Source organism: Pantherophis guttatus, chromosome 1 (genome assembly GCF_059756535.1).
Source record: "Pantherophis guttatus breed Tessera chromosome 1, ASM5975653v1, whole genome shotgun sequence".
Lineage (NCBI taxonomy): Eukaryota > Metazoa > Chordata > Lepidosauria > Squamata > Colubridae > Pantherophis > Pantherophis guttatus.
In genome coordinates, this window is record NC_142063.1 from 334,357,500 (window position 1) to 334,382,162 (window position 24,663).

The 24,663-nt window shown below is 43.6% G+C and overlaps 1 protein-coding gene across 4 annotated transcripts in view; it reads left to right on the top strand.

The window, feature by feature from the left end:
• GALNT17 (polypeptide N-acetylgalactosaminyltransferase 17) overlaps positions 1-24,663 on the top strand; it is a 361,062-nt gene that overhangs the window by 124,752 nt on the left and 211,647 nt on the right. For all 4 annotated transcript variants that reach the window (XM_034420811.3, XM_060693186.2, XM_087889549.1 and 1 more), the window contains one exon: positions 15,472-15,655. In XM_034420811.3, the coding sequence (XP_034276702.1) occupies positions 15,472-15,655 (184 nt within the window). The remainder of the gene's footprint in view (positions 1-15,471; positions 15,656-24,663) is intronic.

The window sequence follows — 24,663 nt, forward strand, 5'->3', positions numbered from 1 at the left end:
GCACCTGGCCTTCTGCCCATACACTTTGCTCGTGTGCCTGGCTTTCCGCACATGGCTTTGCTCACGTGTGCATGTACCCGGCCTCAAAACCTTGCCTAAATAGGATTTCCACTACCGGTTCAGGCGAACCAGTCCGAAACAGCTGAATACCACCTTTGCTTCTCATCCAAGAAGCTTCTTCAGCTTTGACTGGATGGTGAGGATCCAATTCATCAGAAGCTTCTTGGATGAGAAGGAAAACAGCTTCCAAGAAAAACAAGAAAGTCCAGTTGCCTCCTGAAAAACCACCTTTGGGACAACCATGTCCTGGATGACTGAGAGTCACTACAATCTTTTTGTCCTTGGGATGCATAATAGTCACCTCCAGCACCTTCAAAGCCGTCCAACCTCCTCCTATTGTTCTGCCCCAGCTCCGGATTTCCGAGGATATTGACACATACCAACGGTCCTTATCAAATTTATTAAGTAGCAAGAATAAACCAAAGTCCGGCAAAGGTTGGCAACCAGCCCAGAAAACAAAATATGATAAGACTTTTCCAAAAATGCTCTGATGATAATTACAAGTTCTTTCCAGCAAGAAACTTACTAACTGCATGTGACTTAAATAGGCTAAGGGAATGGCCAATTATCCTCAAGCCTTACTCTCGAGGAGGCCTCCTCCTCCTGAGTAGCCACTCCTGCCTTTTGGCAGCCCTGCGTGCTCGAGCATTGAGGAGAGGCTCCTCCACTTCGCTCTCTCCACTTAAAGGAGCCTCTGGAGGTTCTGAAGGCCCTGGCTGAGTCTCTGCCTCTGGCACCACATCCTCTTCAGCCTCCTCGCTGTCCAACGCGAGCGCCAGCTGCGCAGGCTGCTGGCGCGACACCACACCAGCTTCCTCGTCGTTGGGATCAGTCACGATCCGCGCAGGCCGCTGGCAGGCCACAACACCTATCTGCCTTTTTCAGAGTCCAGTTTTCACTGCCATAAGTAGCAATTGGGAAAATTATTGCATTGGGTTGTGAGACTGATGTCTTTACTCTTCCAGATGCTCATTCATGTCAGACATTGCAGTTCTTCCAAATGCTCCGAGTGGTGGAAATCCACACATCTTAAAATTGCTGAGGTTGAGAAACACCGCATTAGATAATAGCTTTCAAAGACAATCAGCCTTAATTAATTTCACAACTACAAGATTATCTCTTTAAGAAAACAGTAAATAAGGAAATGCAGCCACCTTGAAAAAGGAGAGTGTTTTACCTATACTCCAGAGATGGTTAAATTCACATGAAGTCTTTAAAGGCAACACATGGAAACAATATTAGGTGCGTGTATGTGCACACAAATATACACATGAATGCCTTGGGCAAATTTGTCTCTTCAGCTGCAAAAGTAAAGCTCTTCATCAAGCATTTAAAAAAACATAAAAATGGAAGGATAAATGGGAGAAGGACGTAGAGAGCATTCAAGATCAGAAGCATAAGTGTTGGTTCTGTATATTATGTGGTGGACAGTAGTAAGGAGGTAGATTCCCAGGAGGGAGGGGCTGCATTCCAGAGGAGTGACAATTCAGTTCAGAGAGTTTATGTGAGAGAAAGAGGATGAAGGCATCTCCTCCCTAATAGTTCCCAGAGTCTAGGCTTAATGTGGGCAGTAGTTTTCTTGAGTCTTGCTTGAGGCAAGATTCTGTCTATACGTTTGAAACAATAAAGGAACTTGGAACTATTTGGAAGATTCACTATGCGTCCTTCTTGGTTGGGGGGTGGGTGGGCTGACAATTATCTTGTAAGAGTCCCTGAGTAGCTCTTCAATTTCTCTGGAGTTTTCTTGGAAAATGCATTCTGTTTCTCTCTTTCATCCATTAGATTTCTTTTGGAGATTTAAAAAGAAAATCTTTCTAGCTTCCAGAAAGTATTATAGCTTCCCAGTTATGGATTTATGGGAAACCAGAAAAGCTGCAGAATGCTGGAGAGAGTTTTTTTTATAGGGGGAAAGCATATTTGCGTATTATGAAGTCTCTGGTCACTTTATACTTCAAGAAATGGAAGAACAACCTGAAAATTTCAACAGAATTCTCTCTTTTTTTTAAAAAAAATCTTTTCCATGGAACTGGCAAAAAAAAAAAAAAAAGAGGGTAAAATGCAAATGAAAAGTTCAATACAACATTAACCTTGCTTGACCCAAAGTGTAATACTTGATGTAGATGCTCAGAATCCAATTTTGTCTCTGGTCCTTCCTATGAATGCTCTCGCTTCACCTTTTGCTGATTCTCAAATGCCTTCGACTAGGTGCTGACATTCATCCAACTCAATGCACTATTCCATTTCCCTTTCGCAATAGCTTCGGTAGGTCAGTGCACTGACAGAACAAAATTTAAATGCTTCTTTCCAAAGCTTATCTTGTGCACTTTTCATAATAGGGGGGTAAGCAATACGTGCTCCGTTCTCCCAAAGCTCTTCGCGTGTGCGTCCTACTGTATGAGCTGTATATTTGCAAAGAACCTTTCAAGCATTGTTGCTAAAAAGCTTTTGGAGAGAAACTGTTCCTACCTTGATTGTTTGGTTTCAAAAGAACTCCCAGCTTTTTTTTTTTTTTTTTTAACCCTGGGAAATATAAAACCAGACTTTAGATATTGCAGTTTGAAGCCTTCTTCTTTTTTTTTTTTTTTGGCCCAAAATAACAGGGCAAGGTAGATGGTTTCTTTTTAATTTACATTTCCCTGGTGGCAGTTCAGCTGTTGGAAAACATACATTTGCTTTTTATATATAAATAAAAAAATCTCTTTTTCACTTCCAGCAGTTTTTCAGATCCTTGCAATTAGCCCTTGTTGAAATAAACACAGCCTCCCAGCTTCCCATTTCGCCACAGTTCATCCACAGTTCATCCACAAGCGATGGGTAGATGCCTGAGGACTTGATTCAATCCACATTTGGTAGCTGAACTGACTCGATCAGCATTTTATGAGCTAACGTGTGCAGGCTGGAAAGCCAGGGTACTTTTGGCCTAAGCTCCTCTGCAAACGTTCTTGGCTTAAGGGGTTCAAGGATGGGTACATCTTAACGTGCATTGCAGGATAAAAGAGGCTGAAGAATGTCTCGGCAGGTTAAAATAGATGTTGGTCAGCGTTACTAAAGAGACAGTGGTGGGATTAAAATAATTTTAACAACCGGTTCTCTGCCCTAATGACCAGCTGGGTGGGCATGGCCATGGTCTGTGACAGGCAGCACATGGACTCCTGCACCCCCCTGGGAGCAAAAATGGGTCGTGGGAGGGACAAACCGCCCCCACCCCTGTTTTGGGTCTAGTAAGCCTCCCTGCGGCCTCCTGGGAGTAAAAAAACCCCATTTTGGGCCTAGAAGGCCTCCCTGAAGCCTCCTGGTAGCGAAAACGGGCAGTGTGTGGGGGGCGCACCCCATTTTGGGCCTAAGAGGCCTCCCTGAAGCCTCCTGAGAGCAAAAACGGGCAGTGGGGGGGTGTCACACCCCATTTTGGGCCTAAGAGGCCTCCCTGCACTTACCTGGGAGCCAAAATGGGGAGAGTGGAGACTCCTGGAAGGGGCAGGGAGAGGAGGGGCCAGACCAGCCAGAAATTTAACTACTGCTTCACCTGAATTGCCCCGAACCGGCTGAATCCCACCACAGTAAAGAGAGCATTTTCTATGAATCAGTGGCAGTGTGGAGGTGTGAAAATTCGATACATAAAAACTGGCAATATAAAAAGAAAAATAAATATTTTGTGAGGCCCTTGAAGTTCTCTGAGCTTGGTGGTTTTTTTTGCAGGCATTTCATTACCTGACTAGGTAATATCATCAGTGTTAGAAAGGAGCAGGGTTTGCTCTAATTTTTATACACTAGTGCCTTGCCCTTTCAGAGTTGGTGGGAGTTGGTGGGAGTGTTCTTGGTGGTTTCTTGATTAAGTTGTTTTTATTGTTACCTTGTTTGTCTGCATTGGTAATTTCTTAACTGAACAATTTCTTAACTTCTCAATTGTTGGTCTAGTCTTAATCTTTGTATGTTTGTCCTACATAGTGGCTGTTACAGTCCTTACACTGTAGGTTGTAGGTGGCTCCTATTTTTTTCTTCTGGAAAAAACAAAAAAAATATTTTGTTTTCCAAGAATTTTACTTGCTGCTTTGTTTCTGAAAAAAAAAATAGGGGTGGAAACAGACGGCTTTAAAGGCAAAGCCCAAAATGAATTATTTTCTTTTAGGAAAAAAAAGAATAACAATTCACCAAGACAAGGTACTCATATATTGCGATTCTTTATTCCTCCCAAATGTTTTCTCTTAGGTTTGTTCAAAATTTTGTACTTAAAGGGAAAATGGTGTTTCAGAGCACTCATAAAGTTCACACTTGTTGGCAACTCATTAAAGCAGGTGTATCATTTTTGAGGTTATTTGACATAAACTCAGGAAAGGCACTGCAGCTTTATTGAGTTTCGGGCCACAAAACACCAGTCGTGGGTTCCTCCTGGTTCGGCCTGGTTCAGCCGAGCCAGTAGCGGTGACGATATGACGTCACTGAACTGGTTCTTTTTGTTTGGGAGCTGGGCCCTCCTGCCTCCCGCCCCCCACGTTATTCTTATCTTTTATTTGGCCCCACCCCCAATCGGCTAGAAGGAAAAAACCTGTTTAAACTCTTGCCGCAGGACTTCAAAGGGCCGCCCTACAGCTGATCAGTGTTAAAAGGCAGTGTGGTGGTAGACCGGTGCCTCCAAAAACAAATGGGTAGACCGGTGCCTACAAAAACGAATGAGTAGATCGGTGCCTACAAAAACAAATGGGTAGACCGGTGCCTACAAAAATGAATGAGTAGACTGGTGCCTCCAAAAACGAATGAGTAGACCAGTGCCTCCAAAAACAAATGGGTAGACCGGTGCCTCCAAAAACAAATGAGTAGACGGGTACAGCTCTGCAAGCAGTTAAAAGCCTGGTAGACCAGTACCTCTGCTAAATCCTAAAGAATTGTCACGTGACCATCAAGCCACACCCACAAAATAAGCCACACCCAACCGGTCGTAAAAACATTTAGAACCCACCCCTGCAAAACACCCAGGTATGTTCCACAGAAACAACTATGTGTGAAGCAGCTTTTTGCCTTTGAATCCAAAATGTCCACTTCTTTATTTTCTATTTAATTTGTCATTAAAATATTTTATGTAGTATATTAGAATCCCGAGAGACAGTTTGGTGCTGTGGGCAGGGAAGCTGGGAGAATGTGAATTCTAGAGTGTGCCGTAGGCATGACGCCATCTGGATGGCTTTGGACCAATCACTCTCTCTCTCTCCCTCTCTCTCTCAGCCCTAGGAAAGAGGTAATGGTAAACCACTTCTAAAACTTGCTAAGAAAACTTCAAGGAGTTGTCTAGGCAGTTACTAGCAGTCAACACTGACTGGAGGAACAAAACCAAAAATTATGATTGTTAATTTGGTTTAGTGATCAAGGTGCTGGACTACAAGTGGAGAGGTTGTGAGTTCTGGTCCTGCCTTAGAGCCGAGGTGGCGCAGTAGTTAGAGTGCAGTACTGCAGGCTACTTCATCTGACTGCTAGTTGCAGTTCAGCAGTTCAAATCTCACCGGCTCAAGGTTGACTCAGTTGACTTCCATCCTTCTGAGGTTGGTAAAATGAGGATCCAGATTGTTGGGGGCAATAGGCTGACTCTGTAAGCCGCTTAGAGAGGGCTGGAAAGCACTGTGAAGTGGTATATAAGTCTAAGTGCTATTGCTATTGTTATTAGGTATAAAGCCAGGTAGGTGATTTTGGGCCACAATTCTGTCACAACTCTAGGAAGAAATAGAGGTCTTCTAGTCCAATCCCCTGCTTAGCAGGAAACCCTATATCACTTCAGACAAATGGTTATCCAATCTCTTCTTCAAAATTTCCAGCGTTGGAGCATTAATGGCAAATTACTTCTGAAGAATGTTACCCACAAAAGTGCCAGGTATTGTAGGTGACTTTGAGCCATCCTTCCATCTCAGCTCTAGGAAGAAACTATTAATGGCACTCCACTTCTGAAGAATGTTAACCCCCCACAATGCTTATAATAAGCAACTCAATAAAAACAACACTTTCCCACTGTGCTGGGTTTTTTTTAGCAGAGTTCATTCTGTTTGGTTGGTCTGCCTGTTCTCTTTGCAAAACTCTCTCTTTCCTTTTATTTTGGTAGAAGAAGACAGCATCTATTATCAAGCCACCCACCTTGGCCTTATTTCCTTCTGTGTGCTGAAGGGGGTTTCAAAAATATTCTTAAAAGCCTCCCTAGATTTTTCAGATCATTCCAGGAAGCGAAAGGAAAGGAGTTCAACACGACTTCGCACCTGAACGGGGTGAAGTTACTGGTGCTTCAGATATTTTCCTCCGGGCCAGCCTTAATGATCAGTTCTCCTTCTCCAAGGCTGGTTCTGCAAAGGCAACTTGTCAGTTGGTTTCAAGCCTGTTTTTTTTTTTTTTACTTCAGTCAAACTTAAAGTTGGGCAGTTAAATGTACTATCCTTACTTTGCAGTCTTGGCAAATCCTTTCTGACAAGCTGCGCTAGCGGTGAGTTGAGTTAAGAGACCTGCAAAGAAACGAAGAGGGGCTGCAAAGAATGGAAATTCGTCAAGCTAAGTTGTCACATCGTGCATGAGATAGCTTTCATTTTTATGACAATCGCTTTAGGTGACGTGGAGATAATGGGGGTGGGGTGGGGGAGAGAGAGAAAGAAGGGGAGGGGGGGCCCTCTTTAAAGGGACCGCTTTATGATATGCTTCCTTTGAGTGCACATGTGATGCACATCACTGCATCATATGTGATGCACTGCGGGCTGTTTCCTCTAAAGCGAGATTATTCGCTTAGCATGATTTATTGAATTTACAGCACGTACTTCAAAAGTTAGTAGATGGCTTCATTATTTGAACAAATGTAAAGTAGGCTATGGAAAAAAAAGTTACAGAGGTAAAGGAGGACGATGGATGAATGGGCCCAAATACTGATTTATTTTATTTTACTTGTTAAATTTATATGGCCTCCCAACTCACACACAATAATCCATAGGATGGTGAAGGCAACCAGTGTTGTTAGGGCTGAATTCTGACCTTGGTCAAATTTCCAAAGTCCTCTACAAGCAAACAATTTTACATTCTTACCTTCTCATCCTACTACTCTCTTTTGGGGCAAAGAATATTATACCAAATGCATTAAAATGTAAAAAAACAATAAGCCAAATACATTAAAGGCAGAGGTGCTATTCAGCAGGTTCTGACAGGTTCTGGAGAACCCATAGCAGAAATTTTGAGTAGTTCGGAGAACCGGCAAATACCACCTCTGGCTGGCCTCAGAGTGGGGTGGGAATAGAGATCCCCTGCCACGCCAACCAAGCCATGCCCATAGAACTGGTAGTAAAAAAAATTGAATTCCACCACTGATTAAAGGCATGAGATAAGAAAAAAGGAAACAAATATAATGACAGTGTTTACAAACACTGTCCATCACTATTCATTATATTTGTTCAGATCTTTTTTTCCTTGTAAACCAGGGGTGTCAAGCACAAGATCCATGGGCTGAATCCGGCCTGCGTGATGCTTAGATCTAGCCCACAGGGCTGCCCTGGAAACAGTGAAGGACATGCACGCGATGCCTCTGTCAGCGAAAACGGAGCTTGGGAGGGCCAAGTTCCATTTTTGTTGGCAGAGGACTGCAGGAAGCTGTCGTATCCCCCCCATCCCCACCCAGGTCACCACAGGTGCTCCTGACACGAGTGATGTCAAGCTGGCCATTCCTACCCTGGCCATACTTCCCCCAGCCCCCCGCCTCTGAGGTCAAACACAACCCTGATGCAGCCGTCAATGAAATTGAGTTTGACACCCCTGTTGTAAATCATCCCTGTTTACTTGCATCCCTTCTTTGCTTCGTGTGTGGACTTTTTGTTCTGTCAGTTTTTCATCTCTTTGTCAGATTCTACTCAGAATCTAATCAGCTATGGTTTTCTTAATTTTCAAGTTCCTCTGGACACATTCACTCTTCCTTCATAAGCTGATTTTGAAGTTTGACTCTCATTTATTATTTCTTTTGTTGCAGTCAAACCCTAAAGCCCTGATAGCGAACCTATGGCATGGATGCTCAAAGTGGCATGTGGAGCCATGTCACTTGGCATGCGCAGCATCAACCATTCCTATTCCGGGTTTCTCGCATGCATGCGCGCGCGTGATGATCAGCTGGCCTTTTTGCGTGCAGCAGTGACAGAAACTTGTTCTGTCCCCCTTCCCCACACAGGCAAACATGCAACCAGGCACACCTGCCAAGTTTTTATTAAGCAATCAGACTAGAAACCATTGCAGATAAGAGTTTTGGCAGTAAACTGCGTAATGCCTGCCAAGTCAGTTTTCACTCACAGTAAGCAAGAGAGAGTTTATCCTCAGTCCGGTCCAGTAGCAAAAAGTAATCCACGAAGCAAGAGTTAGCCAAGGTCCAATCCAAATATGTACAAGTCAGATTCCAGGTAACGCGATGTGACTCTCAGGTTTTTAACTTTGACTGTCACAAAGCCTGAAGAGCAATCACACCCACTTTTATTCCTTGTGGGGTGTGGCTCAGTGACTCAGCTCAATCTCTGGCCCTCCGACGCCTCTTTCGTTGCTGTGCACGCTTCTCCCTCCGATGCTGCCTGGGATCAAGTCAGGATTCATCATCCTCGCTCCCTATCTGTTGTTGTTCTGATATGCTTTCCTCCTGGCATATCCTAGGCTATTCCTCTTGGGCTTGGGATGAAACCTGAGGCATTGCCAGAGAGGAGGGTCCTGGAGAGGGAGGCCTTGTCAGTTCCTCCCCATCACCTTCTGAGTCCTCTTCCTCTGTTAGGACAGGCTCGGGAGTCGGGGTCACAACAGAAACTGGAAGAGCTGGTCTTCCATTTTCCTGCGTGTTTCAAATGTCCAGTTCTCCTGGCCTGGCAATACAGAAGCAACCGCACTCTGGAACTGTAGAATCAGGGTTTATTCAGGCCTGAGGCCTGGGACAAAATGAATCTTTAACCGTAGCAGTTCAGTGTAAAGTCAGCACTGGGAGCTACTTCCTCCCAGGGCTTTATGTAGGCAGGACACACCCCTCTGCCCCACCCGGCATCGACATCCAGTTCCTTTGCAGCAGACAACCTGGTGGCTCCAGTCATCTAGTTCCCTAGTCCATCATGCTGTCATTATTTAATTCACTTGTGGGGAGGCTGATCTCTATATGGGGAGGGGGAAATCTCATAGCTAGTGAATGCAGCTCTCATCTGCATGGAGGGTGCCTTTTCCTGCTAAATTCTATAAGACTAAACTACTTAAGCGGACCGAATCCATCTTTTTGGGTTCAGTCCATATTCGTTGAGTAACTATACAATTTTTTAAACTGACCTCTTCTTCTTTTACCACACATATAACAATACAGTACAGTAGTGGCCAAAATTGTGGAAACTTTTTGGGAAAAGTGTATTTTCAAAAACTAGCTAATAACACCACTTTTTTTTGGAGTAGTACCATAAAATTATATATCAATGGAAAGATAATTTAATCAAGAATGTAATGCAATAATTTTTATGAAGGATTTGCCATTAGAATAGCAGTATAAAGAAGAAAAGTGAAATACCTAGAAAAAGCGAGATCTACAAAAATGATCACCATAGAAAAAAAATGAGATATACAAAAATTATCACCATGTCAGTTAATACTTAGTTGGGTAACCTTTAGCATGAATTACAGCCTTACAGAATCTTCCCATGGAGTGAACCAAGTCTTTTAGTTCAGCAGCTGTTCTAATGTGGAACCAAGATTGAATGATTGATTCTATTAACTGGATTTTATTGCTAGGTCGCTTCTGACTAACAAGTTTCTTTAGTCGGCTCCATAGATTTTCAATTGGGTTAAGGTCTGGGCTATTCCCAGGCCATTCCAGTAGTGGAATATTGTAGTGGAATATCTTGAAACTTCAAAAAAAAAGTGATGTTATTAGCCATCAAACCTCAAAAATACACTTTTCCCAAAAGGCAACTGTCCTGAGAGTCACTGGTCCAAAACAGGTGAAATCCAGCAGGTTCTGACAGGTTCTTGAAAAGTGGTAGCGGAAATTTTAAGTAGTTCAGAGAACCGGCAAATACCACCTCTGGTTGGCCCCAGAGTGGGGAGGGAATGGGGATTTTGCAGTATCCTTCCCCTGGAGTGGGGTGGGAATGGAGATTTCGCAGTATCCTTTCCCTGCCATGCCCACCAAGCCACACCCACCTAGCCACACCATGCCCACCAAGCACTCCCACAGAACCAGTAGTAAAAAAAATTGGGATTTTACCACTGGTTCAAAATCACTTAACTAAGGCCTCTAAGTTAAAGAAAAAATTGAAGTTTATAATCTTCCAGCTTCTACTCTTAACACCTTGAACCACTACACCCACTGGCTTTCTAAGGGAATATTACATTTCTTAGCTTCACTGGAGGCTTTTAAGAAGAGACTGGATCACCAGTTGTCTGGAATGGTATAAGGGCAGTGATGACTAACCGTTTTGCTGTCACGTGCCAAAAGCGGGGGTGGGGAGCATGGGGGGGGTTGAGCTTGCATGTGCCCACACCCATAATTTGATGCACCCTGCCCCCCCATGCATGCAAGTGCGACCTCCCCCACGCGACCCGCGCTTTTGGCATGTCATGGCCCGGTGGGCCTGGTAGGCCCATTTTTTGCCCTCCCCAGGCACCAGAGGCTTTCTAAGAGCCTGGGGAGGGCAAAAACGACCTTCCCCACCCCCCCAGGAGGCCCTCTGGAGGCCAGAAAAGGCCTGTTTCCCGACTTCCGGTAGGCCCAAAAGGCCCAAAAATCACCTGGCCAGCGCACGCACGCATGCGGGCTGGAGCTGAGCTAGGGCAACGCTTGCGTGCCCACAGATATGGCTCCGCGTGCCACCTGTGGCACACGTGCCATAGGTTTGCTATCACAGCTATAGGGTCTCTTGCATGAGCAGGGGGTTGGACTAGAAGACCTCCAAGGTCCCTTCCAACTCTGTTATTCTGTTATTCCCTGCCCGAAATGTAACCGTTGACTAAGAGTTTCCTTATTTTTCTACAGGATTTCTTACAGCATATTATTTTCATCAGACACATCAATCTGCATGTAAAACACCCTGTGATTCATACCTATTCACTTTATTATATGCTTCCTTTAAATCAAAGATGAACAAATTGTTTCTCGGATTTATACATTTCCCAGGGACCAAATGAAGAGGGAAAAAAATGGGGTCCACCCACACCCTGCCTAGCATAAAGCTTTATTTCCCAAATTTTGTTCATTGTCACTTTCATATTGTTTCAATCACAGTTGTGACGGTCTTCCCAGAACCAAAACTTCTTTGGTTTTCATATTCACCTTCTTTTAATCTTCTCCCTTTCATAGAGAGAAAATAGTGGCATTCTTTCGATTGTCTAACAAAGATGCCATTTTCATGCTGATATTATAAGCAAGCCGTACAGTCTCCATATGAAACCACATTTATATTTTAATATTTCCCCAGTTTCAACTTCTACATGGTGGTCCTACCATTTTCCAACTTTCTCACTGCATCTGTGACTTCCATTTCATATTTTTTTTAAAAAAAAAACATTACTATTTATGGCATTCATTTCCATTCTAATCGTCAAAATATCATTATCATTCCCATTTTTAATTTCATCCACCCTGCTGGAACCTTTTTTCCCTTTTTTTACTCACTTCCAGAAGATTCTTTTGTAAATTATTAAACTTAACTGTTCCTTGTTTTGTTTGTAACAGAATAACAGAGTTGGAAGGGACCTTGGAGGTCTTCTAGTCCAACCTCCTGCTCAGGCAGGAAACCTATACCAGGGGCGTCAATCTCAATTTCATTGAGGGCCGCATCAGGGTTGTGTTTGACCTGGGTGGGTGGGGTGGGTGACCAGTGGGCGTGGCCAGCTCAATGTCACTCATTGAGACTCCATTTTCAGGCGCAATGGCCTCCTGCAGCCCTCTACCAGGAAAACAGAACTCGGGGAGGCCATGTGCAGCCTGCCCGGGCTCCATTTTTGACCACGACAGCCTCCTGCAGCCCTCTGTCAGCAAAAATGGAGCTCAGGGAGGCCGCGGACTTGCCTCAGACTTTGCTTTTCTTTCGCTGCATTCAGTTCATACTCAGTAAAAGTACCTTTCTCTACAAACATGGAGTTGGGTTTTTTCTTTCTTGAGTTTTGAACGGAGGCACATCTGACACTTCCACAATTTTGGCCACTACTGTATAAATATTCTCCTTTAATGGACTCTTTTCTCCATTTGGTTCCTCAAGGACACCGTATCCTTGACGTCTTTTAGTAGAACCTGTGATAGGCACAAACTAAATTGTTAAGGAATATTTCTCTCCATCTGTTAAAACTCTAACTCTCCAACTTGCCTTTTATTTAGAAGCTCCCTTGTCTTTCTGTGTGAGCGTCATTAGGAAGTCTCACCTGTCTCCCTGGAGGATGGTTTGAATTGGTGGTGGGTTTCAAAATTTTTACTACCGGTTCTGTGGGTGTGGTTTGGTGGATGTAGCATAGCTTGGTGTGCGTGGCTTGGTGGGTGTGGCAGGGGAAGGATGCTGTAAAATCTCCATTCCCACCAACTCCCAGAATTCCCCAGCCAGCATGCTTTAAGAGGGATGGACTCCAACTCCCAGAATCCCCCAGCCAGCATGCTTTAAGAGGGGTGGACTCCAACTCCCAGAATCCCCCAGCCAGCATGCTTTAAGAGGGGTGGACTCCAACTCCCAGAATCCCCCAGCCAGCATGCTTTAAGATGGGTGGACTCCAACTCCCAGAATCCCCCAGCCAGCATACTTTAAGAGGGGTGGACTCCAACTCCCAGAATCCCACAGCCATCATCCTTTAAGAGGGGTGGACTCCAACTCCCAGAATCCCACAGCCAGCATGTTTTAAGATGGGTGGACTTCCACTCCCAGAATCCCCAGCCAGCATGCTTTAAAATGGGTGTACACTGTAACTGGCTGTGGAATTCTGGGAGTTGAAGTCCCCCCGTCTTACCATTGCCCAGATGGAGTAGCATTGCTGCCAGCCCAGCCTTCCTCTCCTCCTTCCAGTGGTGGGTTTCAAAATTTTTTACTACTGGTTCTGTGGGTGTGGCATGGCTTGGTGGGCGTGGCTTGGTGGACGTGACAAAGGAAGGATACTGTAAAATCTCCATTGCCTCCTGATCAGCTGGGACTTGGGAGGCAGAGAATACTGTAGATGGGAGCGGGGCCAGTCAGAATTTTTACTATTGGTTCTCCAAACTCAAAACTCAAAACTTCCGCTACCGGTTCTCCAGAACTGGTCAGAACCTGCTGAAACCCACTTCTGGTTTGAATGGTTTCCAATCCATATCTAGATGGAGAAGAGAAGCTTTGGGAACTGGATTTGGGAACATGGAACCGAGGGCTCATCAAATTAAGCTGTTTTGATTGTCAAGCTCTTTTGTTTCTTGGTCACTGTCTACTCAAATAAAGCATCCCACAAAAGACCTGCCTTGGGGTGAGGGTGGGGGGGTCTGAATCTCTTGAACCATAAAGGTGGGAAAATAAATATCACGGCTAGGAATAAAAATCATCCATCAAGGCGCTCAGTAGCGCCTGACAATGAGAGAGGTGTGAATCTCTCCTAAAAATAAATGTAAAAACGTCAGGTGCTACAGCTTTCTATAATGCACAGTGAAGCATGCCATAAAATATTACTTTGTCTCTCTTTTCCTGACATGCTTGGATTAAGAATTTTTTTTCTCCCTCCATATTCTGGATGGGGGGGGTATTCATTCACTCTTGCGGCTTGGCTTTTAAGAGGTGAAAGGAAAATTCAGTTTTATTTCCAGACCTAGCACTGTGCCTCAATGTGCACATGTGCTTTAATGGAGACCGAAATTGGCCTTTAAATCGGCATTCAATTTAGCTTATTCACCGTTCAGATTGAGAAAATGGATATTTACTTGGCAGCTATCTACTTTTTTTTTTTTTTTAGAATAAAAAAAAGTCAATTGGCCTGCTGTTGGCAAGGGAGCAGGATATGGCAGGTCCATGATCGAGTAGCTAGATGGGAATGGGCAATTTGGCCTGCTAATGATGGAGAGTTTAGGTGGGAATTTGACTTATTTGTGAGTCGGCCTAGATGGAATTTGCCTTACTATGATTCAAATGGTAGGGTGTAGTGGAAAATTTGACTGGCTATGATTCAGAGGCTAAATAAAATTCGGCTTACCTGTGACTCAGACACAAGATTGAACAGAGGAATTAGGCTTATTAATGATTCATATAATAAATTCTTTCCTCTGTGCCATCTTGAGATGTTATGTTAGCCTTAGACTTTCAATGTCCCCTGAATATCACTGGGCAGGAATATAGTTTAATAATGCATAGATAAAGGTCCCTTGTTTAATTCTTACAATTTCCAAGTAAACTTATTATTTGGGGAGACATGATAGCAGTGTTCCAAAATCTCAGGGGTGGCCACAAAGAAGAGGGAGTCAAGCTATTCTTCAAAGCATCTGAGGGCAGGACAAGAAGCAATGGGTGGAAACTAATCAAGGAGAGAAGCAACCTAGAACTAAGGAGAAATTTCCTGACAGTTAGAACAATTAATCAGTGGAACAATTGCCTTCAGAAGCTGTCAATTCTCCAACACTGCAAGTTTTTAAGAAGATATTGGATAACCATTTGTCTGAAGTGATGTAGGATTTCCTGCCTAAGAAGGAGGTTGGACTAGAAGATCTCCACGGTCCCTTCCAACTATTCTATTCTATTCTATTCTATTCTATTCTATTCTATTCTATTCTATTCTATTCTATTCTATTCTACTCTACTCTACTCTACTCTACTCTACTCTACTCTACTCTACTCTACTCTAGTCTTAGAAGCAAAGCTAAGAGAGACTTTCCTCTTCCTGTGGTTGTTTGTTTGTAGAGAATTTTTTCAGTGGCAATAGAAAGCAAACACTATGTAAAAATTATATGGTCAGGAAGATTAGAGCCAGAAATAAAGACCATATATAATTGGTCAGCATCTGAAGGCAGGACAGGAAGTAACAGGTGAAAGATCATTAAAGAGAGATCCAACCTAGAACTAAGGAGAAATTTCCCAACAGTGAGAACAATTAATCAGTGGAATTGCTTATCTCCAGAAGTTGTGGGTGCTCCATCACTGGAGGTTTTCAGGAAGAGCTTGGACAGCCATTTATCTGGAAGTGTAAAGGGTTTCATGTTTGAGCAGAGGGGTGGATTAGAAGACCTTCAAGGTCCCTTCCAATAGTATTCCATCTTCAATATTCTGTTTGTTCATTCAAAAGATGGATAGACTAGTTATCCCTTTCCTTCCTTGTTGGATACACTAGCAGGACAGCCAGGATACGTTGATGGTGATTTTGTATACCTGTTGATGTGATTCAAGGGAAAATGGGTATCATAGCTTCTAATGTCTGCTTTCAAGACTGACTCTTGTGTGTCTCTTCTTTGTTTTATTTTTCTACTAGGTCTGTCAAAATCCTTGGGGCTTATTGAAGGCTACGGTGGTCGTGGCAAAGGTGGCTTGCCTGCCACTCTTTCTCCAGAGGAGGAAGAAAAAGCCAAGGGACCCCACGAAAAATATGGCTACAATTCCTATCTCAGCGAGAAAATATCCTTGGATCGCACCATACCAGATTATCGTCCAACTAAGTAAGTCGGAGATTTTCAAACCAGAGAGGAGAAACAGTTCTACTATTTGGAATAGTGGGGCAGTTGTTTCTAGTTAACAGATATTGGGATAAGGTGGACCATATTGAAGGACAAGAGTTGCCTGCTTCCTGATCCAGGTCCCTTAAAAGCAAATTGGTTTCAGTGATAGAGTCACTTTATGTGATCTGCAAAGTCTTGATGACCTGCAGATACTTGAAGAGAGATACAAGAGAAGAGCTGATTGCCCTCCTCATTGGCTTGATATGTGGAATATCTTAATTTTTCCCCCCTGCAACAAGGTCTACATGCAAAATCATTGGTTTGAAATGCCATTTTGGTTTGGTCTCTGGTTTCTGCTTATATACTGAGTGTTTTCCAAATAATAGATTTGGACCCACGCCAAATCTTCTAGTTAGTGTACAAAGATCAGTGCATCAAGTGTGAACATGCTCAGAGGTGGTATTCAGCCAGTTCGTACCGGTTCAGGCTGTCCCGGCTCTATGCCAGCCTATTTAGGCACGTTTTCAAGGCCGAGCGCATGTGTGGAAGGCGTGCACGAACTGGTGGTAAGAATACTGAAAACCCACTGCTGATGGTGATGATAACTGTAATATTGATTATGAGCAGGTAAAAGAATATAAGGTAAATTTCTTCTTCTTCTTCTTCTTCTTCTCCTTCTTCTTCTTCTTCTTCTTCTTCTTCTTCTTCTTCTTCTTCTTCTTCTTCTTCTTCTTCTTCTTCTTCTTCTTCTTCTTCTTCTTCTTCTTCTCCTCCTCCTCCTCCTCCTCCTCCTCCTCCTCCTCCTCCTCCTCCTCCTCCTCCTCCTCCTCCTCCTCCTCCTCCTCCTCCTCAAGTTTGGGGACACATTAATATCAGTTCACTCTTAGTTAAAATTCTAAAATGTTGGGCCCAGGAACCACCAGCAGACAATCTAAGTCTAGGCATCCGGAGAAGATCTGATGGGAGTTTTCCCTCCTTGTGAGGACATAATTGTATGCACTATGCAACAGATCTTCTGAGCTTCAGCCACTATTCCCCACTTGGAAGACTATCCTCTCAGAAATATGGTATGTAGCCACGGTGGTGCAGTGGTTAGATTGCAATACTGCAGGCTACTTCTGCTGCCTGCCGGATGCCTGCAATTTGGCGGTTCAAATCTCACCAGATTCAAGGTTGACTCAGCCTTCCACCCTTCCGAGGTGAGTAAAATGAGGACCCAGATTGTTGTTGGGGGCAATATGCTGACTCTGTAAACCGCTTAGAGAGGGCTGTAAAGCACTGTGAAGTGGTATATAAGTCTAAGTGCTATTGCTATGTTCATCCCTACTTACTGTAGAATTCAAAAAGAAATTAAAAGCTGCTGGATTGAGTGCACTGGTGGTCCTTCGCTATCTTTGGTGTCTGGTGTTTCACTATTTTTATTTGGTTTTGATATGGTATATTTATCTTCTTGTTACTTGCCCAGAGTCTCCTGGTATGATGAATGAAGTCTGTATTCCCAGGCAAGAGGGGCTGAATTCCAGAGAGCAAAGAGGCAGCAAATCATGGAGAGTTTGGTCTGGAGAAAGAGGGTGCTTTAACCTAATTGCTGGGCTCCTTCCCAGCAATTCTCAGAGTACATCTATAGTTATGCTAATAGTTGCTTTGATTTGGCAAGATTCTGTCTAAAGGTGTGGAACAATAAAGGAAACTGCTCAGGAGTAACTCGACGTCTTTCCTGGTTCTTGGGGGATGTTAGCCATAAATGTCAGCAAGATCTTTTAGTGTGCCTTGCCCAAATAGGATTTGAATTGGAGGTTGGAAGATGTTGGAAGCAACTTAGAAAGATACAGAATCGCTTTGTATACAGTTCAGACATACTGGGTTTAGAATGAGCTCTTTTATTGTTTAGTATCTTCTGACTCATCTGTGATAAAGCTTGCATCATATAATGCATCAGTAACATTATATGTATCATGTAGCATTTCATAACATCCCATAATACTCTTAGTATGATCTTATTAATGCTCATCCTGAGCACGGCGGCGTAGTGGTTAGAGTGCAGTACTGCAGGCTACTTCTGCTGATTGCCAGCTGCCTGCAATTTGGCAGTTCGAATCTCACGGTGACGCTGTGGTTAGACTGCAGTAGTACAGGCTACTTTTGCTGACTTCTGACAGCCTGCAATTTGGTAGTTCAAATCTCACCAGGCTCAAGGTTGACTCAGCCTTTCAACCTTCAGAGGTGGGTAAAATGAGGACCCAAATTGTTGGGAGGCAATATGCTGACTCTGTAAACCGCTTAGGGCTGTAAAGCATTGTGAAGCAGTATATAAGTCTATTGCTATTGCTATTGCTATCCTCATATTCAGTAGGTGTGGCTTTTACATTATAATGAGGCATAATGAGTTTACTAGAGTTCAAATCTATGTACAGTCCTTGTCTTTAGCAGGTTTCAGCCAGTTCTTATCAGACTTTCCATTCCTCATGGAGAACTTGATTGTTATGTCGAAGAACTAGTAACATTAATCAAAGAAACTCCTACTTACTGAAAACACTACTCCGCCATGGTGCAGTGGTTAGAATGCAGTACTGCAGGCTACTTCTGCTGACTGCCAGCTGACTGCAATTTGGCAGATCGAATCTCATCAGGCTCATGGTTGACTAAGCCTTCCACCCTTCTGAGGTGGGTAAAATGAGGACCCAGATTGCTGGGGGCCATAGGCTGACTCGGTAAACCACTTAGAGAGGGCTGTAAAAAGCACTGTGAAGCGGTATATAAGTCTAAATGCTATTGCTATTGCTACTCAAAGAGGTCCCCCTCTCCTGCTCTCATCAGGGGCAACCGACACCTGGCATAAGAGCTAGATATAAGTATTGCAGATCAGTAAAGTAAGTGAAGAGAGTCACATCTGCTTTGTAGGCTTCCCAATCTAGTGCATTTTTTGGAAAATCCATATGAGTATCTATAGCAATGGGCTCAAAGGCATGACAGTCCCAGAGGTCATTAGTTGCAGAAAGAGCATCAGCAGCTTTTTGGTGTGGTTTATGGTAATGCAGAAGCTTTTCTCAAAGTGAAATGGGGCAAAGGCTCCTTAAGGAAGAGTCTACTGGGTCACAGAAAAGCAAGTTGAGAGGTCCTCGGAGAGCCCCCGCCTCAACAACCTATCCAAGGATGTCAAACAGCTTTACCAGTGGATCTTAGCGTTGCTGATTGATCAAGAGAAGTGCTTTGCTCCAGGCATCTACTGTATATATTTCATCTTAGCATAACAACATAGGCCTTGAATCACAATTTCTTTTCTTCAAAAGTGGGAAAAAGAAGAACTTTTGTCTAACCTCATAAATGTTTTAAAATGACACCGGCAGCCTCTCTTCACATTCAAGCTGAGTCTTGAGTGACTGTCATTCTGGTCTGTTTTTTTTTTTATTTCAACGTGTAGATCATCTCCCCAAAGGTGAGATTAATGCACAAACACACCTCATTGTTTGGATTGGTGCTGTTGTGAGCAGCCGATCTCATTCTTTTTATTTTGAGCGTTCATGACATGAGTACCATCGGTAATGCATACCGAATGGCATCAATTGTGTATAAGGATGGGGGAATTTGAAGGTTTGTAAAAAAAAAAAAATGTAATTTGTAAAATAGATATGAAAAGCAATGCCCGTTGGAGACTCCAAAGCAATCCTCAGAGAATTGTGTGTGATTAGGAATCATGGTATATGAACAGACTATGGTGGAAAAAATTAAAAGATGCTTGCTCCTGGGGAGGAAAGCTATGGCAAAGCTAGACAGCATACTAAAAAGCAGAGACATCACCGTCCCAACAAAAGTGCGTATAGTCAAGGCTATGGTTTTCCCAGTTGCAATGTATTGCTGTGAAAGTTGGACCATAAGAAAGGCTGAGCGCCAAAGAATTGAGGCCTTTGAACTATGGTGCTGGAGAAGATTCCTGCGAGTCCCTTGGACTGCAAGGCGATCAAACCGGTCAGTCCTAGAGGAGATCAACCCTGACTGCTCTTTAGAAGGCCAGATCCTGAAGATGAAACTCAAATATTTTGACCACCTAATGAGAAGGAAGAATTCACTGGAGAAGAGCCTAATGCTGGGAAAGATTGAGGGCAAAAGAAGAAAGGGACGACAGAGAACGAGGTGGCTGGATGGAGTCACTGAAACAGTCGACGTGAGCTTAAATGGACTCCGGGGGATGGTAGAGGACAGGAAGGCCTGGAGGGACGTTGTCCATGGGGGGTCCATGCGATGGGTCAGACACGACTTCGGAACTAACAACAACAACATGGGGAAAGTGAGTCATGAACCGTGGGAGGGAAGAAATATAGTGAAATTTTCCAGGAAAGGGCATAATTGCCTAACTTGAAAAATAATCCATTTCATCACAGGTCCTGCTTATACTGTAGCAAGTGCAGTTCTGCTTTGGAGGCAGATGTTTGAAGCAAATGGGTCTTTGAATCTTGATTGCTCTCTGGGTAGGTAGTGTGGCACACAACTGTGTCGGTGTAATTGGCCTGTTGTTGATATGCAAGGATATATTTATCTGTCTCAAAGTCTCCCTCTCCACTTTATTTTATCCCTTTCGGATATACATCTCACCTCTACACTGTGTGAGGGCCTGTGCGTTGATTCCAATCATGTGGAATTCACAGTCTGCTCTTATGTGGCTGGCAGATATCGAATTGGCAATTTCAATATAGTTGGAAGACATGCATTGCTTTTCTTTCATCGAGAAAGAAATTGGTTAAAATAGGTTTTCAAATAGGAAAGCAAGCAGTTGTGCAGCAATGCAATTTATAACAGGGAAACTGAATTGCATGGGGAAGATAACTTTATAAAGAAAATGAATATGAAGAATATTATAAAATAGTTGCTTGATAGCAAGATGGGTGGTATATAAAGTTAATAAATAAATACTAGAAAGTAGTAAATGAATTAGATCTGGGTTTTCTTCTAAACACATTTTTATTTATTTGTATTCTGCCTTTATTATTTTTACAAATAAATACAACGGAAGCTGTGGTGAAATGTAAAATTTGTTACTACCAGTTCTGTGGGCGTGGCTTGGTGGGGGGGAGTAATATGACTGAGTGGGCGTGGCCAACTTTTTTTTTACTTTTAAAACCATTTTTTCTACAAAAAATGGTTTTAAAAGAGAGTTTTCAGCTCTCTTCAGCTGAAACGGTTGTAAAAAAAATGACTTGCCTGATCGGCAGAGGCTTTTTTTCCTTTTAATTTTTTTTTTCTATAACCTCTTCGGCCGAAGAGGTTGTAGAAAAAATGCTTTTAAAAGCCTCTGATGATCCCAGCTGAGCCGTGCGATCCTCAGAGGCTTTTTTTTACTTTTAAAAGCATTTTTTCAGCCAAAGAGGTTGTAGAAAAAATGCTTTTAAAAATTTTAAAAAGCCTTTGATGATTGTGCGGCTCAGCTGGGCAATGGGGAGGGGGCAGGGATTTTTGCTACCGGTTCTCCGAACCCACCCATCTCCCTTGCTACCGGATCGGGCAATCCGGTCCGAACCGGGAGCATTTCACCCCTGAACGGAAGAGAACATATCCAACACACCTTCCATATTTTCCCCATGTGAAACAATATTCATTTTCTTAATCAAACCTTCTTGCCTTGTTCACATATGCTGCTCAGTCTCTGATATTCACAGTGTGATGTGTCCAAAATGTGAACCAAAGGATTAAAGCTAGACTGATTGACTGATGCACTGATTTTGCACCAACAGGTCAGTGTAGATCCTTGGTGACTAGTGTTGTGGCCCACCAGCTGCCAGCAGAGCTGGCGGCAGACTCAGATAATGAGGAGGTTGGGGAGGAACTTGGGCCAGTTCTGTAGTGTGGGGATGTTCTGCGTCAGACACAGAGATAGAGGCAGGGCCGTCCGACATTTCCCAGCCACCGGAGAGGCAGCTGCCTTTGGAGGCTGATATGAGTGAGTAGGAAGGACAGCTGGGGCCTGTTCCAGATGCACGTATGTGCAGAGCATTAAGAAAGGTGAACAATGGAGGACAAGGAGTCAGCTCGGGAAGCAAAGCACATGTGGATGCTGAATGGCCCCTCCCTGGCTGGGGAATAAATAGAAGGAAAGGGGAGTGTTTGTCGTAGGAGACAACAGTTCGTATTTCTGAAGATTTTGCTCATTGTGTTTCGTGTCACAAAGACTGCTTGCCAGAACTTAATTTGCAGCCTTTTGGCTGGGAGCTCACAGCCATGCAATTATCGCAAGGAACTGATAAGGTCTGTTACTGCAGTTAACTCCTTGAAGGACTCTTGCCTGGACATTTCGGTGGGTGAATGCAATTAATTAGAATAGAATAGAATAGAATAGAATAGAATAGAATAGAATAGAATAGAATAGAATAGAATAGAATAGAATAGAATAGAATAGAATAGAATAACAGAGTTGGAAGGGACCTTGGAGGTCTTCTAGTCCAACCCCCTGCCCAGGCAGGAAACCCTACACCACTTCAGACAAATGGTTATCAAACATCTTCTTAAAAATTTCCAGTGTTGGAGCATCCACAACTTCTGGAGGCAAGTTGTTCCACTGATTAATTGTTCTAACTGTCAGGAAATTTCTCCTTAGTTCTAAATTGCTTCTCTCCTTGATTAGTTTCCACCCATTGCTTCTTGTCCTGCCCTCAGGTGCTTTGGAGAATAGCTTCGCTCCCTCTTGTTTGTGGCAACCCCTGAGATATTGGAACACTGCTATCATGTCTCCCCTAGTCCTTCTTTTCATTAAACTAAATACCCAATTCCTACAGCCGTTCTTCATATGTTTTAGCTTACAATCCCCTAAACATCTTTGTTGTTCTTCTCTGCACTCTTTCTAGAGTCTCAATATCTTTTTTACATCGTGGCGACCAAAACTGAATGCAGTATTCCAAGTGTGGCCTTACCAAGGCATTATAAAGTGATATTAACACTTACGTGACCTTCATTCTATCCCTCTGTTTATGCAGCCCAGAACTGTGTTGGCTTTTTTGGCAGCTGCTGCACACTGCTGGCTCATATCTAAATGGTTGTCCACTAGGAATCCAAGATCCCTCTCACAGTTACTACTATTGAGCAAGATACCACATATACGGTACCTGTGCATTTTGTTTTTCTTCCCTAAATGTAGAACCTTCCTTTTTTCACTGTTGAATTTCATTTTGTTAGATCGCGCCCAATGTTCAAGTCTGTCAATATCCTTCTGTATCTTGAGCCTGTTGTCTGGAGTGTTGGCTATTCCTGCCAGCTTGGTGTCATCTGCAAATTTGATGAGTTCCCCATCTATCCCCTCGCCCAAGTCTTTGATGAAGATATTGAAGAGCACTGGGCCTAAACTGAGCCTGGAAAAGCCGAACTTCTGCGTTCTGGCGTGCATGCGCACCTGATAATCAGTTGGCTGATGGGCATGTGCACTCCAATTTCCAGCATTGCCATGTGTGTGAAGGACAACTGATAGTCACATGCACATGCACACGAGAAATCGGGATGTCAAACAGGCAAGGCCACCTTGCTGGGTGACATGGCTCCGTGTGCCACTTTGGGCACGTGTGTCATAGGTTTGCCATCATGGGTATAGGGCAGTGATGGCTAATTTTGCCATTGCATGCCAGGAGGGGGGGGACAGAGGAGGTTCCCATGTGCGCGTGTCCACACCCATAATTCAATGCGTCCTGCCCTGCGCATGTGAGCACAACCCTCCCTCCCCCCTGCTCCTGGCACGTGATGGCCTGGTAGGCCCATTTTTCTTTCTCACCTGGCTCCAGATCCTCTCTATGCATCTGGGGAGGGCAAAAACAGCCTTCCCCACTCCCTCAGAGGCCCTCCGGAGGCCTGAAATGGCTCATTTCCCAACTCCCGGTGGGACAGGAAGTGATGTTTTTTGCTGTCCCCAGCCTCCAGAGCCTCTCTGTCTCTCAGAGCTGAGCTGGCGTGCCCACTGATATGGCTACGCGTGCCACCTGTGTGCCATAGGTTCGCCATCACGGGTATAGGGTCTTAAGCTCAAGCAGGGCGTTCAACTAGAAGACCTCCAACATCCCTTCCAATTCTATTATTCTATGTTCTAACTTTCCTAGCATTACTTACCGCTCAAGAAATCTGCGGTTTTACATCATGATTCCAAAATATGGTAATTTGAGCCTCTTTCTTCACTTCAGGTTTAGTGTTGATAGCAGATCCCTCCCAAAGCAAAACCTATCCATCATTTCAAGATCTTCATTATGAGTTCTAGTTGCTGTCCCTGTTGTTATAAATTTGGTGTTCCTTATATTTAATTACAGTCACACTTTTCGCTGTGCTCCTTGACTTTCATTATTAGAGTTTGCAGATCATTTGTATTTTCAGCTACCAAGTAGTGTCATCAGCATAACACGGAATATTGATGGTTTTTTTCTCCATTGTTTTAAAAACATGTTCAACTTCTTCCAACCCAGGCTCCCTCAGTGTATATTCAGCACATAGACTAAATAAATATATATTATCCTTGACTTATGACCATAGTGGGACTTGCCCATTATGGCCATTTGTTGTCATCATCATCATCATCTTCATATAACGATCCCATAATCCCTTGCAGGGTGGAGTCTGGGCAACTGAATGGAGCTAGCAGTGTGTTTACTGGCCGGATGCCCTTCCTGATGCCAATGCGGAGATTTGTTCAGCAGATATATTCTCATTGTGCCCAGAGAGAGAATTATCTGCCTCTACCTAGGATCAAACTCACAGCCTCCTGGTTGTGAGGTGAGAGCTCCACCTCTAGACCATTGCACCGCTCCCCTATGGCCATATGTTGTGTTGGTTGTAAAATCAATGACCAATCCAGTTTTACTATCTTTTTTTTGTGGTGGTTGTTAAAGAAACACCATGATTTTTAAGTGAACCAATGGCTCATTTTGGGTGTTGTTTTGCTGAAAACTGGAAGAAACTGCTGTTTTTCTGGCAAAACAGTTTTAAAACACAATCACATGATTGTGGGATGCTATAAACAACTGTAAATGTGGCCTGGTTGCCAAGCA